Source organism: Sciurus carolinensis, chromosome 5, assembly GCF_902686445.1.
Source record: "Sciurus carolinensis chromosome 5, mSciCar1.2, whole genome shotgun sequence".
Lineage (NCBI taxonomy): Eukaryota > Metazoa > Chordata > Mammalia > Rodentia > Sciuridae > Sciurus > Sciurus carolinensis.
Window position 1 is genome coordinate 85,100,415 of NC_062217.1, and position 19,916 is coordinate 85,120,330.

General features: G+C 35.9%; 1 protein-coding gene across 3 annotated transcripts in view; it reads left to right on the forward strand.

The window, feature by feature from the left end:
* Window positions 1-19,916, forward strand: part of Micu2 (mitochondrial calcium uptake 2) — a 121,350-nt gene that overhangs the window by 53,055 nt on the left and 48,379 nt on the right. For 2 of the 3 annotated variants that reach the window (XM_047553123.1, XM_047553124.1), the window contains exons 3-6: window positions 133-164; window positions 254-329; window positions 18,486-18,533; window positions 19,315-19,397. In XM_047553123.1, coding sequence (XP_047409079.1) covers window positions 133-164; window positions 254-329; window positions 18,486-18,533; window positions 19,315-19,397 — 239 coding nt within the window. The remainder of the gene's footprint in view (window positions 1-132; window positions 165-253; window positions 330-18,485; window positions 18,534-19,314; window positions 19,398-19,916) is intronic. The other variant, XM_047553125.1, reaches the window with a different exon arrangement.

Here is a 19,916-nt window from a genome sequence, read left to right on the forward strand (position 1 = left end):
TTTGATTTAAGGATATTGACTAAAATTGCAAATTTTTTAGAAGCATTCAGTTGTTTGTCTTTTGAATCATTAATGCCAGTTGAGTTTTATCAAGGAATATTAGTACTTAATACTGTTTCTTCTTTTCTCTAGGTAAAACTTTAGTCAAGAAGCTGGCAAAAAAGGTAGGGGAGAAGAGGGGTGGTGTTTGTTTTGGGTAAGATAGTAAACTTTTTTAAGTCAAATTGAAAGATTTTAATATGTGTATTCATAGGATATCGAGGATGTACTGGCAGGAATCCAAACAGCTAATTGTGGATCAACTTTTTTTAGAGACCTTGGTGATAAAGGTAATTTTAATTTGCTGTTAAATTTCTAGTTGTGTTTAATTTAACGTAAGTATCATTAGGGAATTAAGGTATAAGATTTGTACCATGTTATTTAGTAGGTGTTTTTAAAACAAAATATTTTAAAAATAACTTCAAATTCTTTGAGGAATTTAAGATGAATTACTAAAACATCATTATTAATTAAAAACTGGAGAGGGAACGAGGTGGAGTAAGAGAAGTAAGGATGAGACATGAGTATAAATAAGATGAGAAGGCCTCAGAGGTGCACTAACATATAAGGGAATAGATAGGGATGAAGTGCCCATGAAAGAGACCAGGGCCAGCGATCCAAGAAGTAGAAGAAAACCAGGAGAATGAGGCTAAGAGGAGAACATATTAAAGAAGGAGCTATCAAATAAGCAAATATCAAGTAAATTAATGAAGTCGAGTAAGCCAGGACAGAGAACTGCCCATTAGATATAGCAGCTGGACATGCTTGACCCTTTAGCAAGTACAGATCAGTAAGGGAGTGGTGTCTGAAGCCACATTGCAGGATGTTGAGAAGCAAAAGGGGACATTAAAAAAGAAATTAAGTACAGACCCCTTGAGATCCCTACGAGCAGAGGAATTAGAGGGTAGGAGTTGAGGTGGAAGCAGAAGATTGAGGGAATGTTGGTTTGGTTTTGATGAAGAGACTTGATTATCATTTGGCTTTATTCTCATATACACACCAGATAACATGACCAGTGTCAGATAAAACTTTCACTTCATTAAATATCATTTGAATATATTTAAATATGTTCATGCAAGTAGGCAAAGGACCTCCACTGTTACTTCTTTTTTTTGTTTTAGTACTGGGGAGCGAATCCCGGGAACTTAACCACTGAGCCACATCACCAGCCTTTTTTCATATTTTATTTAGTGACGGGGTCTCACTGAGTTACTTAGGGCCTTGCTAAGTTGCTGAGACTACCTTTGAGCTCGCAATCCTCCTGCTTCAGCCTCTGAGCCATTGAGATTACAGGGGGTGCGCCACCATACCCAGCTACACTGTTACTTCTTATCTAAGGATCCTTGTTATGGTTTGGATCTGGAATGTCCCACCAAAAGCGCATATGTTGAGAGCATGGTCCCCAGTACAGCAATGTCCAGAGGTGGGCCTTTTAGGCAGTGATTGCATTATAAAGGCTCTGAGCTCATCAGTGAATTAATCCATTTGATAATCAAGTGGATTGATCCATTTATAGCTAAATGAGCTACTGGGAGGTAGGAGGCATGCCCCGAAGGGTTTATATTCTCTTTGGCCCCTCCCTACCCTCTTATCCTTTCTTTCTTTCTCTCCCTCTTCCCCTTTCCTTTTCAGTCCTTTTTCCCCTGTGCCATGAGCTAAGCAGCTTTCTTTCACCATGCCATTCTGTCATAGCATTTCTGCCTTGAAGTCAGCTGACTATGGATGGAATCCTCTGAAACCATGAGCCAAAATAAGTCTTTCCTCCTCTGTATTGTTTTGTCAGGCATTTCAATCATGGTGGCTAAATGCAGACTAACACAACCTCTCTGTATTTCACAAGTATAGAAAAGGTGTTCACCCAAGATTATTGATAAAGTAATAACAGGTGATAGTCTCTCCTTTAACTGAAGAAGGAATGAAGAATTAAGAAACAAATGTATTTCTAAATCAGTGGTTCATAACTCTTTATTGAATGCAGACAAAGTTTTTACAGTTATTCCAAAAGATTTACAACATTCTCAAATCAACATGATTTTAAAGTGAAAATAGCACCCTGTAGAGAAAGAAAACAATAACAAAATGTAGAACTCCATACTTAAGACAATAAATTACTGCTTCTTGTTGATAAATATCCATTCTTCAGTGCTTCACTATTTAGTGGATTACATAGAATATAATTATATTCTACATGTATTATTTTCTTACATAAACTAATTATCTTTACACCATGCCACCCCTCACCTCATTCCTTCCAATCAAGCACCAGAACATCACTATATACTTTAAGAGGTTAACAGGCTCCTAAATTGTTTACAATGGGAACTTACTGGGATTTGATCTGGGATGTAATGATGAAGACTAGGTGTTTTAGAGTCAGCAAATTTAAATCATAATTTTTTTTCCTGGTTTTATGACCAGGGGAAATTAACCTCATTCATTCTCAGTTTTATTACCTTTAAAATAAGATAATAATGCCTTCTTTATGGGATTTATTGAATGAATTTAATAAAATAAATATTTGTAATATCTGCGGCTAGAGCTATGGCTCAGTTGTAGAGCACTTGCCTGGTATGTGCGAGGCTCTGGGTTGATACTCAGCACCATATATAAATAAATAAAGATCCATTGACAACTAAAAACATATAAATTTAAAATGTTTGTAATATCTGATACATAGCCCTAAAAAATGTGATTAAGAATATGGACTTTAAGCCTGATTTGTATTCTCAGCATTATTACCTGTAAAACCTTGGGCAAGTTAGTCTTAGTTTTCTTACCTTGTGTCTAGCACTTTGTAAATTTATAATTGGAATATTATAATTTCTATTTTTTTTGTAAGACAATATTTACTGGACCATAACCTTTTGTTATATAAAATATATAGTACCTTTTAAATCACCATTGCTAAAGATTTTGTAAGGCTTTGCTCTAGGAAGTTTTTTTTTCTTTTTTTTTTTTTTTAATTTATTTTTATTGTAAACAAATGGGATACATCTTGTTTCTCTGTACATGAAGTAGAGGCATACCATTTGTGTAATCATACATTTACATAGGGTAACAGTGTTTGATTCATTCTCTTCTTTTCCTTTCCCCCCACCCTCTTGTCCCTCTATACAGTCCCTCCTTCCTCCATTCTTGCCTCTCTCCCACCCCTCATTATGTATCATCATCCATTTTATCAGCGAGATCATTCGTCCTTTGGTTTTTTGAGATTGGCTTGTCTCACTTAACATGATATTCTCCAGTTTCATCCATTTGCCTACAAATGCCATAATTTTATTCTTTATGAAATATTATGAGTAATATTCCATTATATATATACCACAGTTTCTTTATCCATTCATCAATTGAGGGGCATCTAGGTTGGTTCCACAATCTGGCTATTTTGAATTGAGCAGCTATGAACATTGATGTGGCTGCATCACTGTAGCATGCTGATTTTAAGTCCTTTGGGTATAGACCAAGGAGTGGGATAGCTGGGTCAAATGGTGGGTCCATTCCAAGTTTCTGAGGAATCTCCACACTGCTTTCCATAATGGTTGCACTAATTTGCAACCCCACCAGTAATGTATGAGTTTGTCTTTTTCCCCACATCCTCTCCAACACCTATTGTTGCTTATATTCTTGATAATCGCCTTTCTAATTGGGGTGAGATGGAATCTTAGGGTGGTTTTGATTTGCATTTCTCTTATTACTAGAGATGTTGAACATTTTTCATATATCTGTTGATTATTTGTAGGTCTTTTTCTGTGAAGTGTCTGTTCATTTCCTTAGCCCATTTATAGATTGGGTTATTTGTATTCTTGGTATAGAGTTTTTTGAGTTCTTTGTATATTCTGGACATTAGTGCTCTCTCTGAAGTATGTGTGGCAAAGATTTTCTCCCACTCTCTAGGCTCTCTCCACATTGCTGATAGTTTCCTTTGCTGAGAGAAAGCTTTTTAGTTTGAATCTATCCCAGTTATTGATTCTTGCTTTTATTTCTTGTGCTATGGGAGTCCTGTTGAGGAAGTCTGATCCTAAGCCGACATGTTCAAGATTTGGACTTACTTTTTCTTCTGTAAGATGAAGGGTCTCTGGTCTGATGCCAAGGTCCTTGATCCATTTTGAGTTGAGTTTCATGCATGGTGAAAGATAGGGGTTTAGTTTCATTCTGTTGCATATGAATTTCCAGTTTGCCCAGGACCATTTGTTGAAGAGGCTATCTTTTCTCCATTGCATGCTTTTGGCACCTTTGTCTAGTATGAGAAAACTGTATTTATTTGGGTTTGTGTCCATGTCCTCTATTCTGTACCCTTGATCTATCTGTCTATTTTGGTACCAATACCATGCTGTTTTTGTTACTATTGCTTTGTAGTATAGTTGAAGTTCTGGTATTGCGATAACCCCCTGCTTCACTCTTCCTGCTAAGGATTGCTTTAGCTATTCTGGGTCTCTTATTCTTCCAGGTGAATTTCATGATTGCTTGCTCTATTTCTGTGAGGTACGCCTTGGGGATTTTAATTGGAATTGCATTGAATCTGTATAGCACTGTAGGTAGTATGGCCATTTTGACAATATTAATTCTGCCTATCCAAGAACGTGGGAGCTCTTTCCATCTTCTAAGGTTTTCTTTAATTTCTTTCTTTGCTGTTCTGTAGTTCTCATTGTAGAGGTCTTTCACCTCTTTTGTTAGTTTGATTCCCAAGTATTTTATTTTTTTTGAGGCTATTGTGAATGGGGTAGTTTTCCTAACTTCTTTTTCTGAGGATTCATCACTTATGTATAAAAATGCATTGGATTTATGAGCATTGATCTTATATCCTGCTACTTTACTGAATTTATTTATGAGTTCTAACAGTTTTCTGCTGGAATTTCCCGGTTCCCCTAAATATATAATCATGTCATCAGCAAATAGGGTTAGTTTTTCTTCTTCTTTTCCTATTCGTATCCCTTTAATTTCTTTGGTCTGTCTAATTGCTCTTGCTAGAGTTTCAAGGACGATGTTGAATAGAAGCGGTGAAAGAGGGCATCCCTGCCTTGTTCCAGTTTTTAGGGGGAACGCTTTCAGTTTTTCACCATTTAGAGTGACATTGGCCATGGACTTAGCATAAATGGCCTTCACAATATTAAGGAATGTTCCCACTATCCCTGTTTTTCCTAGTGTTTGAGCATGAAGGGGTGCTATATTTTATCAAATGGCTTTTTCTGCATCTATTGAAATAATCTACAAAATTATGTTGAGAATTTTTGCGTTGATGTTCATCAAGGATATTGGTCTGAAATTTTCTTTTCTCGATGTGTCTCTATCTGGTTTAGGTATCAGGGTGATATTGGCTTCATAGAATGAGTTTGGAAGGGTTCCCTCCTCTTCTATTTCATGGAATACTTTGAGGAGTATTGGAATGAGCTCTTCTTTAAAGGTTTTGTAGAAAACACTATGTAAATACAATAAGATTTTAGAAATTCTAGAAGTTTTCTGGAGGAGTTTTTTGGATCCTCTAAATATGGAATCATGTCATTTGTAAATAGTGACAGCTTAAGTTCCTCTTCCTATTTGTATCCCTTTAATTTCTTTAGTCTGTCTAATTGCTCTGGCTAGAGTTTCGAGGACAATGTTAAATAGAAATGGTGAAACAGGGTATCCCTGACTTGTTCCCATTTTTAAAGGGAATGCTTTCAGTTTTTCTCCATTAAGAATGATGTTGGCCATGGGCTTAGCATAAATAGCCTTCACAATGTTCAGGTATGTTCCTACTATCCCTATTTTTTCTAGTGTTTTGAGCATGAAGGGATGCTCAAACGCTTTTTCTGCATCAATTGAAATAACCATGCAATTCTTATCCTTAAGTCTATTGACATGATGGATTACATTTATTGATTTATGGATGTTAAACCATCCTTGCATTCCAGGGATGAACCCCACTTCATCGTGGTGCACAATTTTCTTAATATGTTTTTGGATACGGTTTGCTGATATTTTGTAAGGATCTTTGCATCTATATTCATCAAGGATATTGGTCTGAAATTTTCTTTCCTTGATGTGTCTTTGCCTGGTTTGGGTATGAGGGTGATATTAGCTTCATAGAATGAGTTTGGTAGGGTACCCTTCTTTTCTATTTCCTGGAATACTTTGAGAAGTATTGGAATGAGTTCTTCTTTGAAGGTCTTGTAGAACTCAGCTGAGAATCCGTCTGGTCCTGGGTTTTTCTTTGATGATAGGTTTTTAATGGCTTCTTCTATTTCATTGCTTGATATTGATCTGTTTAAATTGTGTATGTCCTCCTGGTTCAGTTTGGGAGGAGCATATTTCTCTAGAAATTTGTCAATGTCTTTGGTAGTTTCTATTTTGTTGGAATACAGATTTTCAAAGTAGCTTCTCATTATGTTATGTATCTCAATGGTGTCTGTCATGATATTTCCTTTGTCATCACGAATTTTAGTAATTTGAGTTCTCTCTCTCCTTGTCTTTGTTAGTGTGGCTAAGGGTTTGTCTATTTTGTTTACTTTTTCAAAGAACCAACTTTTTGTTTTGTTAATTTTTTTAATTGTTTTATTTGTTTCAATTTCATTGATTTCAGCTCTGATTATAATTATTTCCTCTCTTCTACTACTTTTGCTGTTATTCTGTTCTTCTTTTTCTAGGGCTTTGAGCTGTAATGTTAGGTCATTTAGTTGTTGACTTTTCATTCTTTTCTGGAATGTGCTCCATGCAGTGAATTTTCCTTAGTAGTGCTTTTATAGTGTCCCAGAGATTTTGATATGTTGTATTGTCATTCTCATTGATCTCTAAGAATTTTTTTATCTCCTCCCTGATGTTTTCTTTTATCCATGTTTCATTCAATAGCATATTATTTAGTCTCCAGGTGTTGGAGTAATTTCTGTTTTTTATTTTGTCATTTGATTTCTACTCTCAGTCCTTTATGATCTGATAGAACACAGGCAGTATCTGTTTTTTTTGTATTTCCTAAGGGCTGCTTTGTGGCATAACATATAGTTTATTTGTGATAAGGTTCCATGTGCTGCTGAGAAGAAAGTGAATCTGCTCATTGATGGATGGAATATTCTATATAAGTCTATTAAGTCTAGGTTATTGATTGTGTTATTGAGTTCTATGGTTTCTTTGGTTGGTTTTTGTTTGGAAGATCTATCTAGTGGTGACAGCAGTGTGTTAAAGTCACCCAGAATTATTGTTTTGTGGTATTTGATTCCTGAAATTGAGAAGGATTTGTTTGATGTACAGGGATGCACCATTGTTTGGGGCATAAATATTTACTATCATTATGTCTTCCTGATTTATGGTTCCCTTAAGCAGTATGAAACATCCTTCCTTATCCCTTCTGACTAACTTTGGCTTGAAGTTCACTTTATCTGATATAAGGATGGAAACCCCCACTTTTTTACTGAGTCCATGTGCGTGGGAGGTTTTTTACCATCCTTTCACCTTTAGTCTATGGATGTCTTTTTCTATGAGATGAGTCTCTTGCCGGCAGCATATTGTTGGGTCGGTCTTTTTAATCCATTCTGCCAGTCTATGTCTTGATTGATGAGTTTAGGCCATTAACATTCAGAGTTATTATTGAGATATGATTTGTATTCCCAGTCATTTGGGCTTATTTTTGGTTTTTAATTTGGTTTGGTTTCTCCTTTGAGTAGTTTTTCTCTTAGGTAGTTCCTCCCTTGACTGACTTACATTGTTGTTTTTCATTTCCTCCTCATGGAATATTTTGTTGAGAACATTCTGTAGTGCAGACTTTCTATTTGTAAATTCTTTTAGTTTTTGTTTATCATGGAAGGATTTTATTTCATCTTCAAATCTGAAGGTTAGTTTTGCTGGGTATAGGATTCTTGGTTGTCAACCATGTTCTTTCAGAGCTTGAAATATGTGGTTCCAGGCCCTGCTAGCTTTTAGAGTCTGGGTTGAGAAGTCTGCTGCTATCCATATTGGTCTCCCCCTATATGTAATCTGATGCTTTTCTCTCGCAGCCTTCAAAATCCTATCTTTATTTTGAAAGTTAGGCATTTTCATTATAATGTGCCTTGGTGCGGATCTGTTGTGATTTTGTGCATTTGGTGTTCTGTGTAAGCCTCTTGTATTGATTTTCCATTTCATTCTTCAGGTTTGGGAAATTTTCTGATATTATTTCATTGAATAGGTTGTTCATTCCTTTGGTTTGTATCTCTGTGCCTTCCTCAATCCCAATAATTCTTAAATTTGGTCTTTTCATAATGTCCCATAGTTCTTGGAGATTCTGTTCATGATTTCTTACCATCTTCTCTGGGCAACTTTATTTTCAAGATGAAATATTTTGTCTTCATTGTCTGAGGTTCTGTCTTCCAAGTGGTCTAGTCTTTTGGTGATGCTTTCCCTTGAGTTTTTTATTTGGTTTATTGTTTCCTTCATTTCAAGGATTTCCATTTGGTTTTGTTTTTTTTTTTTTTTTTTTTGAGAATATCTCTTTGTTGAAATGATCTCTTGTTTCCCTCAGTTGCTCTTTCAACTGCTTATTGGTATTATCATTCATTGCCTGCATTTGCTCTCATATCTCATCCTTTGCTTCACGAATCATCTTAATCATGTATAATTTGAAGTCCTTTTCTGACATTTCTTATAACATACTGTCATTGGATTCTATTAATATAGAATCTAGATTTGTTTGGATCATTTTCTTCCCTTGTTTTTTCATGTTGTTCATGTATCTTCCCCTCTAGCAGTGCAGATCTGGGGTATTGCAGATTCCCCCCTATAGGCTTATAGTGGCCCTATAGGTTTTCAGAACCTTTTCTTTAAGGTGAGATCAATATTAGCAGTGCCCAAATCAGACACTATGCAATCCTAGACCAATAGCCCCTATGAGGACAATAACAAAATTGTCATAATAATAAGAATGAGTTCAAATATTATCTTCAGTAAAACAAACAGATTTGCAATAAGGTCTGCAGTTTCTAGTGGAGGACAAAGAGGATGCAGAGGGATGTAGGATGTAGCTATTAATGGGATAAGAAAAGAATATGCAGAAGTTCTAGAGAATAGAAAGGGTGATAATCAAAAGAAATTGGATGTTAGCATGCAAAAAGGGAGAAAGAGACTCTGAGGGAACAGGTAAACAAAAGGAAAAGAGAGCAAAAAAAGTAAAGAAATAAAAACTTAAAATTGTTCAATAAGTAGAAGAAAGAAAATCTACACTATAACAGTCATATAGTATTCAAACCTCCCAGAGTTCAGTAGCCTGATGCATGAGAGGTACCTGACAATGAGCTTCAAGTCTCCAGCAGGTGTCTCATGATGGGATTTGCCTCACCTAAAGATCAGAGCTACGGCTTCCAGGATTATCCGAGATGGCCGCTCTGGCTTCCAAATGTGTTGGCAAATGGGGAGCTGCAGCTCGGGGTGTGGACGTGGTCAGCTGGGGGTCCTGGAGGCGGGGTGCGGTGGGTCAGGCAGGGGTCCTGGAGGTCGGGTGTGTTTGGTGTGGTTGGGGGATCCTGGAGGCCAGGTGCAATCAGTCGGTCTGGGGTCCCGGTGAGAGGGTGCAGTCAGTTGGTCTGGGGGTCCTGGCGGCAGGGAGCTGTCAGTTGATGTGAGGGCCCCGGAGGCAGGGAGTGATCTGTCAGGCTGAGGGATCCTGGAAACGGGGCTCAGTCAGTTCAGTCAGGGGTCCTACGGGGCCTGGCTGTTGTCTCAAAATGGCGGCAGCCACGTGTAATCAAACCTGCAGGTACTGTGACAGAGAACTTCCAGGCAACAGCAGGCAGCTGGCACTCAACTTGCGGTCTGCGGTCAGTCTGCTGACAGCTGTCGGACTATCGGGAGGTGAACCTCAGGTGGTGGGTGATGGGTAGGTGAAAGGCAGGAGATGGCAGGCAAGAGGCAGGCAAATGGCGGATGATAGGCGCCTGACAGTGAGCAATCTACACTCAAAAAAGGCATCGATATGCTAGCAGACTGCAGGTGATCACAGTAGACAAATGGGGTAAACAGCAGGGGATCGATAAGCAGCAAAAACTGCCTCACAAAGAAACAGGTATCCTCTGCTTGAAACCGGAATTATGGAGCGCCAAGGAACGCAGCCTCCCTCTAGTCCACCATCTTGGATCTCCTAAGATTTTAGAAATTCTACTAAAAATTATCTCAAGAAAAGTTCATAAAAGGGCTGGGGATATAGCTCAGTTGGTAGAGTGCTTGCTTTGCAGGCACAAGGCCCTGAGTTCAATCCCCAGCTCCACAAAAAAAAAAAAAAAAAAGAAAGAAAGAAAAGTTCATAAAATAAAAACTGAAAGTTGAAACCATCTTAAGAAAAAAGCATTTGAGGAATGTTAGTTAGCTTTTCATCTCTGAACAAAACATGTAGCAAGAACAACATAGAGAAGGAAAAATTTATTTTGGCTCCTGCTTTCAGAGATCTCAGTCCATGGTTGACTATGCTGGATATAAAATTCATGGCAGAAGGGCATGGTGGAGAAAAGCTGCTCAATGTTTCATGGTGACTGGAAAGTAGAGAAAGCAAGGGAGGAGGAGATCAAGGACAGATAATAGTCCCTAAGGTCACACACCCAGTGACCTACTTCCTCTATGTCCCACCTGCCTACAGTTACCACCAGGTAGTCCATTCAGATTATTAATCTGTCAATGGATTAGTCCACTGATGAGGTTACAGTCCTCACAATCTTTAAGAATTTTACCTCTGAACATTGTGGCTTTACCTAACACATGAGCTTTTGGGGGATATTCCAAATCCAAAACATAACATTAGGTAAGTGATTAATCTGGAATACTTACAAGAGAGAACAATCTCAGAGACTTTAGAAGCACCCTTTACTCAGCTCTCTGCCCTGCCTTAACCCTACTAAATACTGGAGTTGTCTTTAAGTACTGCCTGTCACCATTATATGGAACACCATCCATACTCCCATCACCCATTAAACACCTTCCTACTCATCAGCTACCCTACTCTGTGAAAATGATACCTGAATCTACTAGGAGTTCTCGCTCTTTCTCATTTTTGCATTTTGTTATGCTACCCTAATCTTTGCTTATTAAACCATAAATTCCCAAAGAGGGAAAATTTATATGGTCAGTTTTATTTTCCTAGTTGCTTGGTATATTGCCTAAATGTTCTCTAGAACATATTAGGTACTCATCTAAAATTAATTATATGCTAACTGTAAACTATTCTATTTCAGAATGCAATTTTAGTTAGCCTTTCTGTGTATTGAAAGTATGAGGACTAAATTTTGTTTTAATATTTTCCAGTTAAAATTTTTCAGTAATTTATATTGATTTTCCCAAGTTAGGATTAATTGGTGTTATAAACAAAATCAAATCTGCTTAGCAGTAATGCTTTAGTAGATCTTGGAAAATTATAATAAAAACATGGAATTATCATCATCTAATTTTTATTTTTTATCAAATCACTTCCTTTTGACAACTTTTTTTTTTTTTTTTTTATGCTGGGGATCAAACCCAGGACCTTTACATGCTTATTAAGCAAATATTCTACCATTCTACCACTGAGATACATACCCAGCTCCAAAAACACTTGTATGTATGTATGTGTGGGGGGGGGGGTCCATTTTTTTTTATTAGAGTATTATAGTTTTGCGTAGTAGTTAGGTTCATTTCAACAAATTCATGCATGTGTAGAACTCAGCTTCAGTTATTGTTCCTCTCCTTTTCTCTCTCCTCTTCCTCTGATGATCTTCCCTTTATGTCTGATCCTCCCCTCTTCTTTCCTTTGTTTTTGCTCTAGTTACCACATGTGAGAGAAAATAATCTACAGTTGATTTTCAGAGACTGACTTATTTCACTTAGCATGATGTTCTCCATTTCCATCCATTTTCCAGAAAATGCCATAATTTCATTCTTCCTTATGGCTGAGTAAAACTCCATTGTGTATATATACACCACAGTTTCTTAATCCATTCATTTTTGATGGGCATCTGGACTGATTCCATAATTTGACTGGTGTGACTGCTGCTAGAAACATTGAGGTGGTTGTAACACATACTATGGTGATTTTAGTTCTTTTGGATAAAAATACCAAGCATTGAGATGGATGGGTCATTTGGTGATTCCATTTCTAGTTTTCGTTTGTTGAAACAGGGTCTTCCTGAGTTGCTGAGACTGGTCTCGATTTTGCCATCGTTTGTTGAAACAGGGTCTTCCTGAGTTGCTGAGACTGGTCTCGATTTTGCCATCCTCCTGCTCAGCCTCCCAAGTTACTCAGGATTACAGGTATGCTCCACTGTGCCTGGCCCATTGCTAGTTTTGTGAGGAATTTCCATGTTGTTTTCCAGAGTGGTGGTACTAGTCTGCAGTCCCACCAACAATGTATGAGTTTACCTTTTCCCCCAAGCCCTCGTCATCATTTATTATTATTTGTGTTCTTGATTATTGCTGCTCTAACTTGAGTGAGATGAAATCTTAGTGTAGTTTTGATTTCCTTTTCCCTGATTGCTAGAGTTGTTGACATTTTTTCATATATTTGTTGGCCATCTGTGTATCTTTTGAGAAATGTCTGTTTCATTCGTTTTTGCTCATTTATTGATTAGGGCTTTTTTTTTTTAATTAAAGTTTTTGTGCTTATGTATTCTTGATATTAATCCTTGATATGTATTCTTGATATAATCTCTCCCATACTATAGGCGCTCTCTTCACTCTTGTTTCCTTTGCTATACAGAAGCTTTTTAGTTTGATGGCATCCCACTTAATTGATTCTTGGTTTTATTTCTTGAGCTTTAGGGGTCTCGCTAAGGAAGTTGGCGCCAGCACCTATGTTTTCTTCTAGTTGCAAGGTTGCTGGTCTAATTTCTAAATCTTTGATCCATTTCATTTTGACTTTTGTGTAGGGTAAGAGATAGGAATCTAGTTTCATTCTTCTACATGTGGATATCCAGTTTTCCCAGCTCTGTTTGTTAAAAAGACTAGCTTTTCTCCAACAAATATTTTTGGCACATTTGTCAAGTATCATACGACTGTAAGTATGTGATTTGCCTGTCTTTTTTTCTGTTCCATTGGTGATCATGACTATTTTGATGCCAGTACCATGCTGTTTTTGTTATTGTGATATTGTGAGATATTGCTCTTCTTGCTTAGTATTGCTTTGGCTATTCTGGGTTTCTTATTCTTCCAAATGAATTTAAAGATTGCCAGAACACTACTTTCTGATGTGAACTTCTAAGATATACTAAAAGAAAGTTCTGCCTCCCAGTGAGAAACATTTTATCAGCTTAATATTTAATGACTTGCAACTACATAGAATGTTTTTACTTTTCCTCATCTAGATGGTATTTAAATTAGGATTATACCACATTTAGATATACAGTTATTCAAAGTATATTATGCATAAAATGAAGTCATTTGATTAAAGAAAATCAGATTGTGGCAGTTTGGAACAAAAAGCATAATTTTTTAATTGTACTGCTCTACTATTAATTATAAAAAAATATAACTGAAATCACTTGTTCTGGACTCAAATTATATAGATAATTATTAAACTTAGTAAAATTTATTATGAAGTATATCCTATACACAGAAGAATTTAACAAACTTCTTAAGGTATTTTTTTTCTTTATATATATAGGGGGGAAAAAGCAACTGACTTTCAAATCTACTTTATCTGTACCCTGCAACTATATCCATCTTACTATCTTCTATATTATTATAATTCTGTTTCATATAACATAAACCTGTGTCTTTACATTTGCCCCAGGGCTTTCTCTTGCTTTCTCAAGACTTTCTACCATAATATTATTCCCTCATTCTACCACATCATTGGTCTCTGTTTATCTACCATATCATACCTGTTATGTGTAAACATATAAACATGTCATATATTTTTTAGAGAAAAAAGAATTCTCATTTTTCTTCATTTCCTCACCAGCTATCTCCTTACTTTTCTAACTTCTGCACTTTTCATAGCCCCTCTTTTTATTTTGTATTGTGTTCATTTTCTGAGACTTAAGTATGATAAGGGAATTGGAATTTCAAAGAAAATATTCTATAGGAAAGATTCAGTATGTATACTTTATTAGAATCAAGTTGTGTAAAGAAGAGAATGTGAAACTTACACATTTAGAACAATTTAAAATATTCCATTTTACCACATGTAAGAATTATCAAAATTTATATGTATCATAACTAACTAACAAAAGATAATACATTCTTGAACTGACTGCAGTGCCACACGCCTATAATTCCAGCAGCTCCAGAGGCTGAGGTAGGAGAATCAGGAGTTCAAAGCCATCCTCAGCAAAAGTGAGACATTAAGCAACTCAGTGAGACCCTGTCTCTAAATAAAATACAAAATAGAGCTGAGGATGTGACTCAGTGACCTAGTGTCCCTGAGTTCAATCCCCAGTATCAAAAAAAAAAAACAGATAATGCATTCTTGAAATAGAATAATTTACCCACCATGCAGTATTATAAATAAAAGTAAATTATAAGATATAATTTTTATGTATTTTTTTAACTGAGCAGAATTCTCGATTTAAAAACAATCCCATGGATATGCTGCACATGAATTATAAGATACAAATGTATTCTTATGGTAGATGAAATAATCCAACTTCTCTGGAAAACAGGGTTCTCAAAATCCTGCTCAGCAGCACATCATATTTTATTATGGTTCCAACTTAAAAATATTTCTAGAAGCATAGTAAGTAACAATTTATTTAACTCTTCTAGTGTCCCTTAAGAATTCTTTAACAGATTTTTAAATATAAATTATTTAAAATACTTCTCAATTTGCATGCAATTGTGAAATGTAGCTACTTAATAGCATTTATTATATAATTAAATGTAACAAATATTATTAAACTGTTTCTCCTATAGTATTCTTAAGTTTTGGGTTTCTTTAAAAGCATTTTCAGAGTACAGATGTCTAGAATGCTGTCATAGAACTACATTATTTATTTTAATCTATCTTAACAGTGTTAGATGCTATTTTTACATTTTTTCAACTCTGTTTATTCAAACTTTTAAGTTAAGTTTGTATTTCAAAGAACAACACTGGAATTTTTCTTTTCAAAAAGTCCCCCTTCCATGAAGGACATTTACCTATGTTTAAAGAAAAGACGTAAGGTCTCCTTTTTGGCACTAAGCCCAGTATAGACTAGCAGTTTGGCCTTTTTTTTTTCCCCCTCACATTGCCATATTCCTTTGAAAATTAGAAAAACACTATTCTTTACTCTCTTGAGGTTGCCAAGGAATGAAATACTTTGATCCTTCAACTAACATTAGAGCACTTGACTACAAGGTACAAGATATGACTAAACACAGTTAATTTATTCTCCCTTCATATAAACACTGAGTAGTTTTAAGAGAGAACTATCTGAGGACTTATGGGCGTTTTAGTACTAAAGAAAGTACACCAGCCTCAATAAAAACAACAAAAAGATGATAATATAAAAGAACAGAGCATCAAAAACATCTAAAATGCATACCTGAAGTTACTTACAGCTAAAACATGGACTCATGTAGACATCTTTCCTGCCTTGATCTGAATCGCATTTGGCCCTATGTCCCTACTTCAGCTGATGGGGAGCCCTTGCGGTATGATCTTCCTTCACAGAAGGATAAATACATTCCTACTTCCATCACTCTTTTCAGGCCTTCATTCCTCCTGTCTGGACCACCATAGTGACTTTATTTCTCACTGCTACTTCTACATGAAAATTATTGCAGAAAAATCATCACTTCTTAATTGTTATATTCAGTTTCATCTATTTTATATGGTTTCCTACTTACACCACACCTGCTTAATTAAAATTTTTACTCACAGTTAAGCTGCGTGTGATCAGGCATACCTGTAGTCCTAGCTACTTGGGAGGCTGAGACAGGAGGATCACTTGAGCTCAGGACTTGGAGGCCAGCCTGGGCAACATTTGTGAAATCTTGTCTTAAAAAAAAAAAAAGTTTTTTTACTCATCTTACTATCAGAACATGATTTAATGCAGGAATGTTCAAAAGTAAAATAATTAGTTGGTTATGAGACCTGTAATCTAATCCTAATTAGAACAGACTAAGTGGATGGGAGCTTCCAGTAATTGGGGCATAACTGGAAGAAGTAGATCCCTGGGGATTATATCTTGTACCCTTGGCTCATCTCTGTTTAATGGCTACCATGAGATGAGCAGCTTTCTTTGCCTATGCCCTTGTACCATGATGTTCTGCTCCACCCTGGACCCAGAGCAATGAAGTAGGCTGACCATGGACCTCTGAAACTATGAGCCAAAATAAATTTTGCTTTCGCTAAGGTATTTTGGTCACAGCAATGAAAAACTGATTAACATACTACCTATTAGTGGTATATGGCATTTTCTGTTTTGGTCTCCTAGTGGAAATATAAATTGTCATCTCTGAAGAATTCTTGCCAAAAATCAAACCTTAGCTGGACTTGGTGGCGTAGTAGGCCTGTAATTCTAGCAACTCCCAAGACTGAGTCAAGAGGATCACAATTTCAAGGCCAGACTTAGCAGTTCAGCAAGCCTCTGAGCAACTTAGCAAGACTGTCTCTTAAAATCAAAAAGGATTGAGGGTAGCTTAGAAGTAAAGTGCCCCTGAATTCAATCACCAGTACAAAAAAAAAAAAAAAAAAAAAAAAAAAATCAAACCTGAATCTCAGCATACCTCTAGACCTAAGTATGAGTTTATAGGAAATAGAGAAGTTAGAGGAATGTGAGACATTATATGGAGATGTAATCATCAAAATTTCTTAGAAGACTGGAAACTATAGGACAAACAAAAGCCTTATTCAACAATTAAGCTAAATGATGGAAAGGAAAAAAGGCAAGGGAGAACCAAAAGATTAAAAGAGATTTAAATAAAGGGATCAAAAGAAAAAATTTTTGTGAATCAGAGAACACTATGAAGAGAGTGAAGCGGCAACTCAACAAATGAGAAAATATTTATAAATCATATCCAAATTATATTTTTAAAACTCCCAACAACTCAATAATAAGAAAAAACAATTAAAAATGGGCTAAGGACTTGAATAGACATTTCTCCAAAGAACTAATAAGTACATGAAAGATGCTGAACATTAATAATCATTAGGGAAATACAAATCAAAACCACAATGAGATACCACCCATTAGGATGACTATTATTAAAATACACGGAAACAGCTAGGCACAGTGATGCATGCCTGTAATCCTAGTGTCTCAAGAGGCTGAGGCGGGAGGGTCACAAGTTCAAAGTCAGCCTCAGCAACAGATAATTACTTGAGCTGAGTTTCATTGAATTATTGTTCTCAATATAGTTATATAAGTATTAAACATTATATTATTCTACTTTTTTTTCCTAGTTTTATATATGATTAAAACTTTTCCATGATTAAAAAAGTATTTGTAGTTATTGGTTGTACATTTTGCTATTATAATACCAAGCTCATGAACCAGAGGGAATTTTTTTTAACTTATCAGAAAGCTATGATTTGTAAGGTACTATTTCTATATTTGTTTTAGTTCTTTTCATTGCAAAAACATAAAACTTGATACAATCTGATTGATCGAGAAAACAAGTTTATTTAGTCACCAGAGTTAGCTTCAAACCCAGCTTACTTCAGGGCTCAAGCATCACAGGTATTCATTATTCAGGCCTGCCAATTAAAAATTGACTACATTCTCCTTTTTAAATGCTGGCTTTGTGGCAGTGTCAGGAACTCTATCTCCTCAACATTCCTAAGTTTAACTTTCTTACATCATCAAAGCCCAGTCAAAAGAAAACAAGTCAGTGATCCAGCATTCTCAAAAGAAATACAATGATACCACTCTGAATGACCCAGATTAGATCATGATCTGGGTCTGAACTAGTCTCTGCACCAGACTAATGCAACCTGCTTACTAGCTCAGGCCAGAACTACTTGCCTGTTTCTCCATTACAAGAATCAGTGATTGATTTGGGCCAGTCAGCACCTACCTCTAAAGGGGAAAAACAGGGTCATCCCAGGATGGCTGGATGTATAACTCAGTCCAAGCCAAGAGGTCTGAGAATCAGAGGAGTCTGTGGTGTAAATCCAAGTCTTAATGTAGGAGAGAAAAAGAACTGAATTCCTTCCTCCTCTGTTTTTTATTGAGCAGATTAAATAATGCCTACCCATATCTTAGCGGGCAGGCTGCTGTACTGAGTCTACCAATTTAATCATATGCTGATGTCATCCAGAAACACCATCATAGACATACTCAGAAATAGTGTTTAATTGGGTACTGCTTTACACCTAATTATCACATTCTCTGTACTAGTAACTTGATTAAACAGGTCTTTTTTTTTTTTTTTCCAAGCAGTAGAACTGTATTTCAACTATATTGTAAAATTTTTCCTCTGTATCAAAAAGAGTTAAAGTAAAAATACGGGGGTCTCGTAGTTGTTGTTTACCTGGGTGAAGTTTCATTATTAATACCTCTGTATGATTACTATTAAGTCATTTAAAATGTATTTCCTTATTTTTTTTACTTTCTGTCTTTCAGGGCTAATATCATACACTGAGTATCTTTTCTTGCTTACAATCCTCACTAGTAAGTATCCCACAATTTTCACAGCAATCATAAGAATTCTGTCTTCTTACCAAACAGTATTTTTGAAGTTTGTCATATGTCTTAATCATTAAAAATATCAATGCATTAGCCTCTATCTACAAAATGATATTGCTGGATTAGATTATCCCTTTAGGTCTCTTCTACCTACTGTGCACCATGGCACCCCAGAACTTTGTTTCCTGAACACAAGCTTTGTTGAATAGACAAGTCATAGTTAACCTTAACAAACAAACATGAAATTCAAATAAAGTCTGTAGTTTATTTCATAATGGCATGTCAATATTAATTTCTTTATCTTGACAAATGTGCTATGGTTTTGTGAGATGTTAGCATTAGAAAAAGCTGGGTGATGAATCTGTGGGGACTCTACTATCTTTATAACATTTCTGTGCATCTGAAAGGATTAGAAAGTTAAAAAATTTTTTAAATATTCTGAAAGAAGTAACCATCATTAAGAATATAGCCAAGAAAATGTAAGAATATAGGAAAGCTCTACTACAGCTAAAGAAAAGTTCCCAATTTTACATCAAAGGGCAGAACTATGGAGCAGAACCTCCCATGGAAAAAGTGCTAGAGAAGGCAGGGGCAAAGCCTTAACATCAAATATCCACCTTTTAAAATTGAGAAAGCTCATTGTTTTCTCAGTTTAAGCACTTACTCATGTAGTCTCCAATGACTTGTTTCAAATTTGAACATTATTGACTAATAGTTTGCATTTCACCACCATTTAAATAATTACTCATTTTTCACTTCATTGCAGAACCTCATACTGGGTTTCATGTTGCTTTTAAAATGCTAGACGTTGATGGCAATGAGATGATTGAGAAAAAGGAGTTTTTTAAGGTAAGTAAATAGCTGCCAGTTATTTTAGATTTTCATAAAATATCTGATGATTATACTGTAATTTTTCATTTCTATAGTAATCAGAATTATGGTTGCCATTCTAACTGGAGTGAGATGAAATCTCAGTGTAGTATCGATTTGCATTTCCCTGACTGCTAAGGATATTGAATGTTTTTTCGCATATTTGTTGGCCATTTGCATTTCTTCTTTTGGGAAAGGTCTGTTTTAGTTCATTTGCCCCTCAATGATTGGGTTTTTTTTTTTTTTTTTTTTTCCCGGTGTTGAATTCTATATGTATTCTGGATATTAATGCCCTAACTGAGAAGCAGGTGGCAAAGATCTCCCTTTCTATAGATACTGTCTTCACATTCTTGTTTCCTCTGTTGTACAAAAGCATTTTTAACTTGAAGTCATCCCATCATTGCTGGAGAGGATATGGGGGAAAAGGTACACTCATACATCGTTCATAGGAGTGCAAATTGGTACAACTACTTTGGAAAGCAATATAGAAATTCCTCA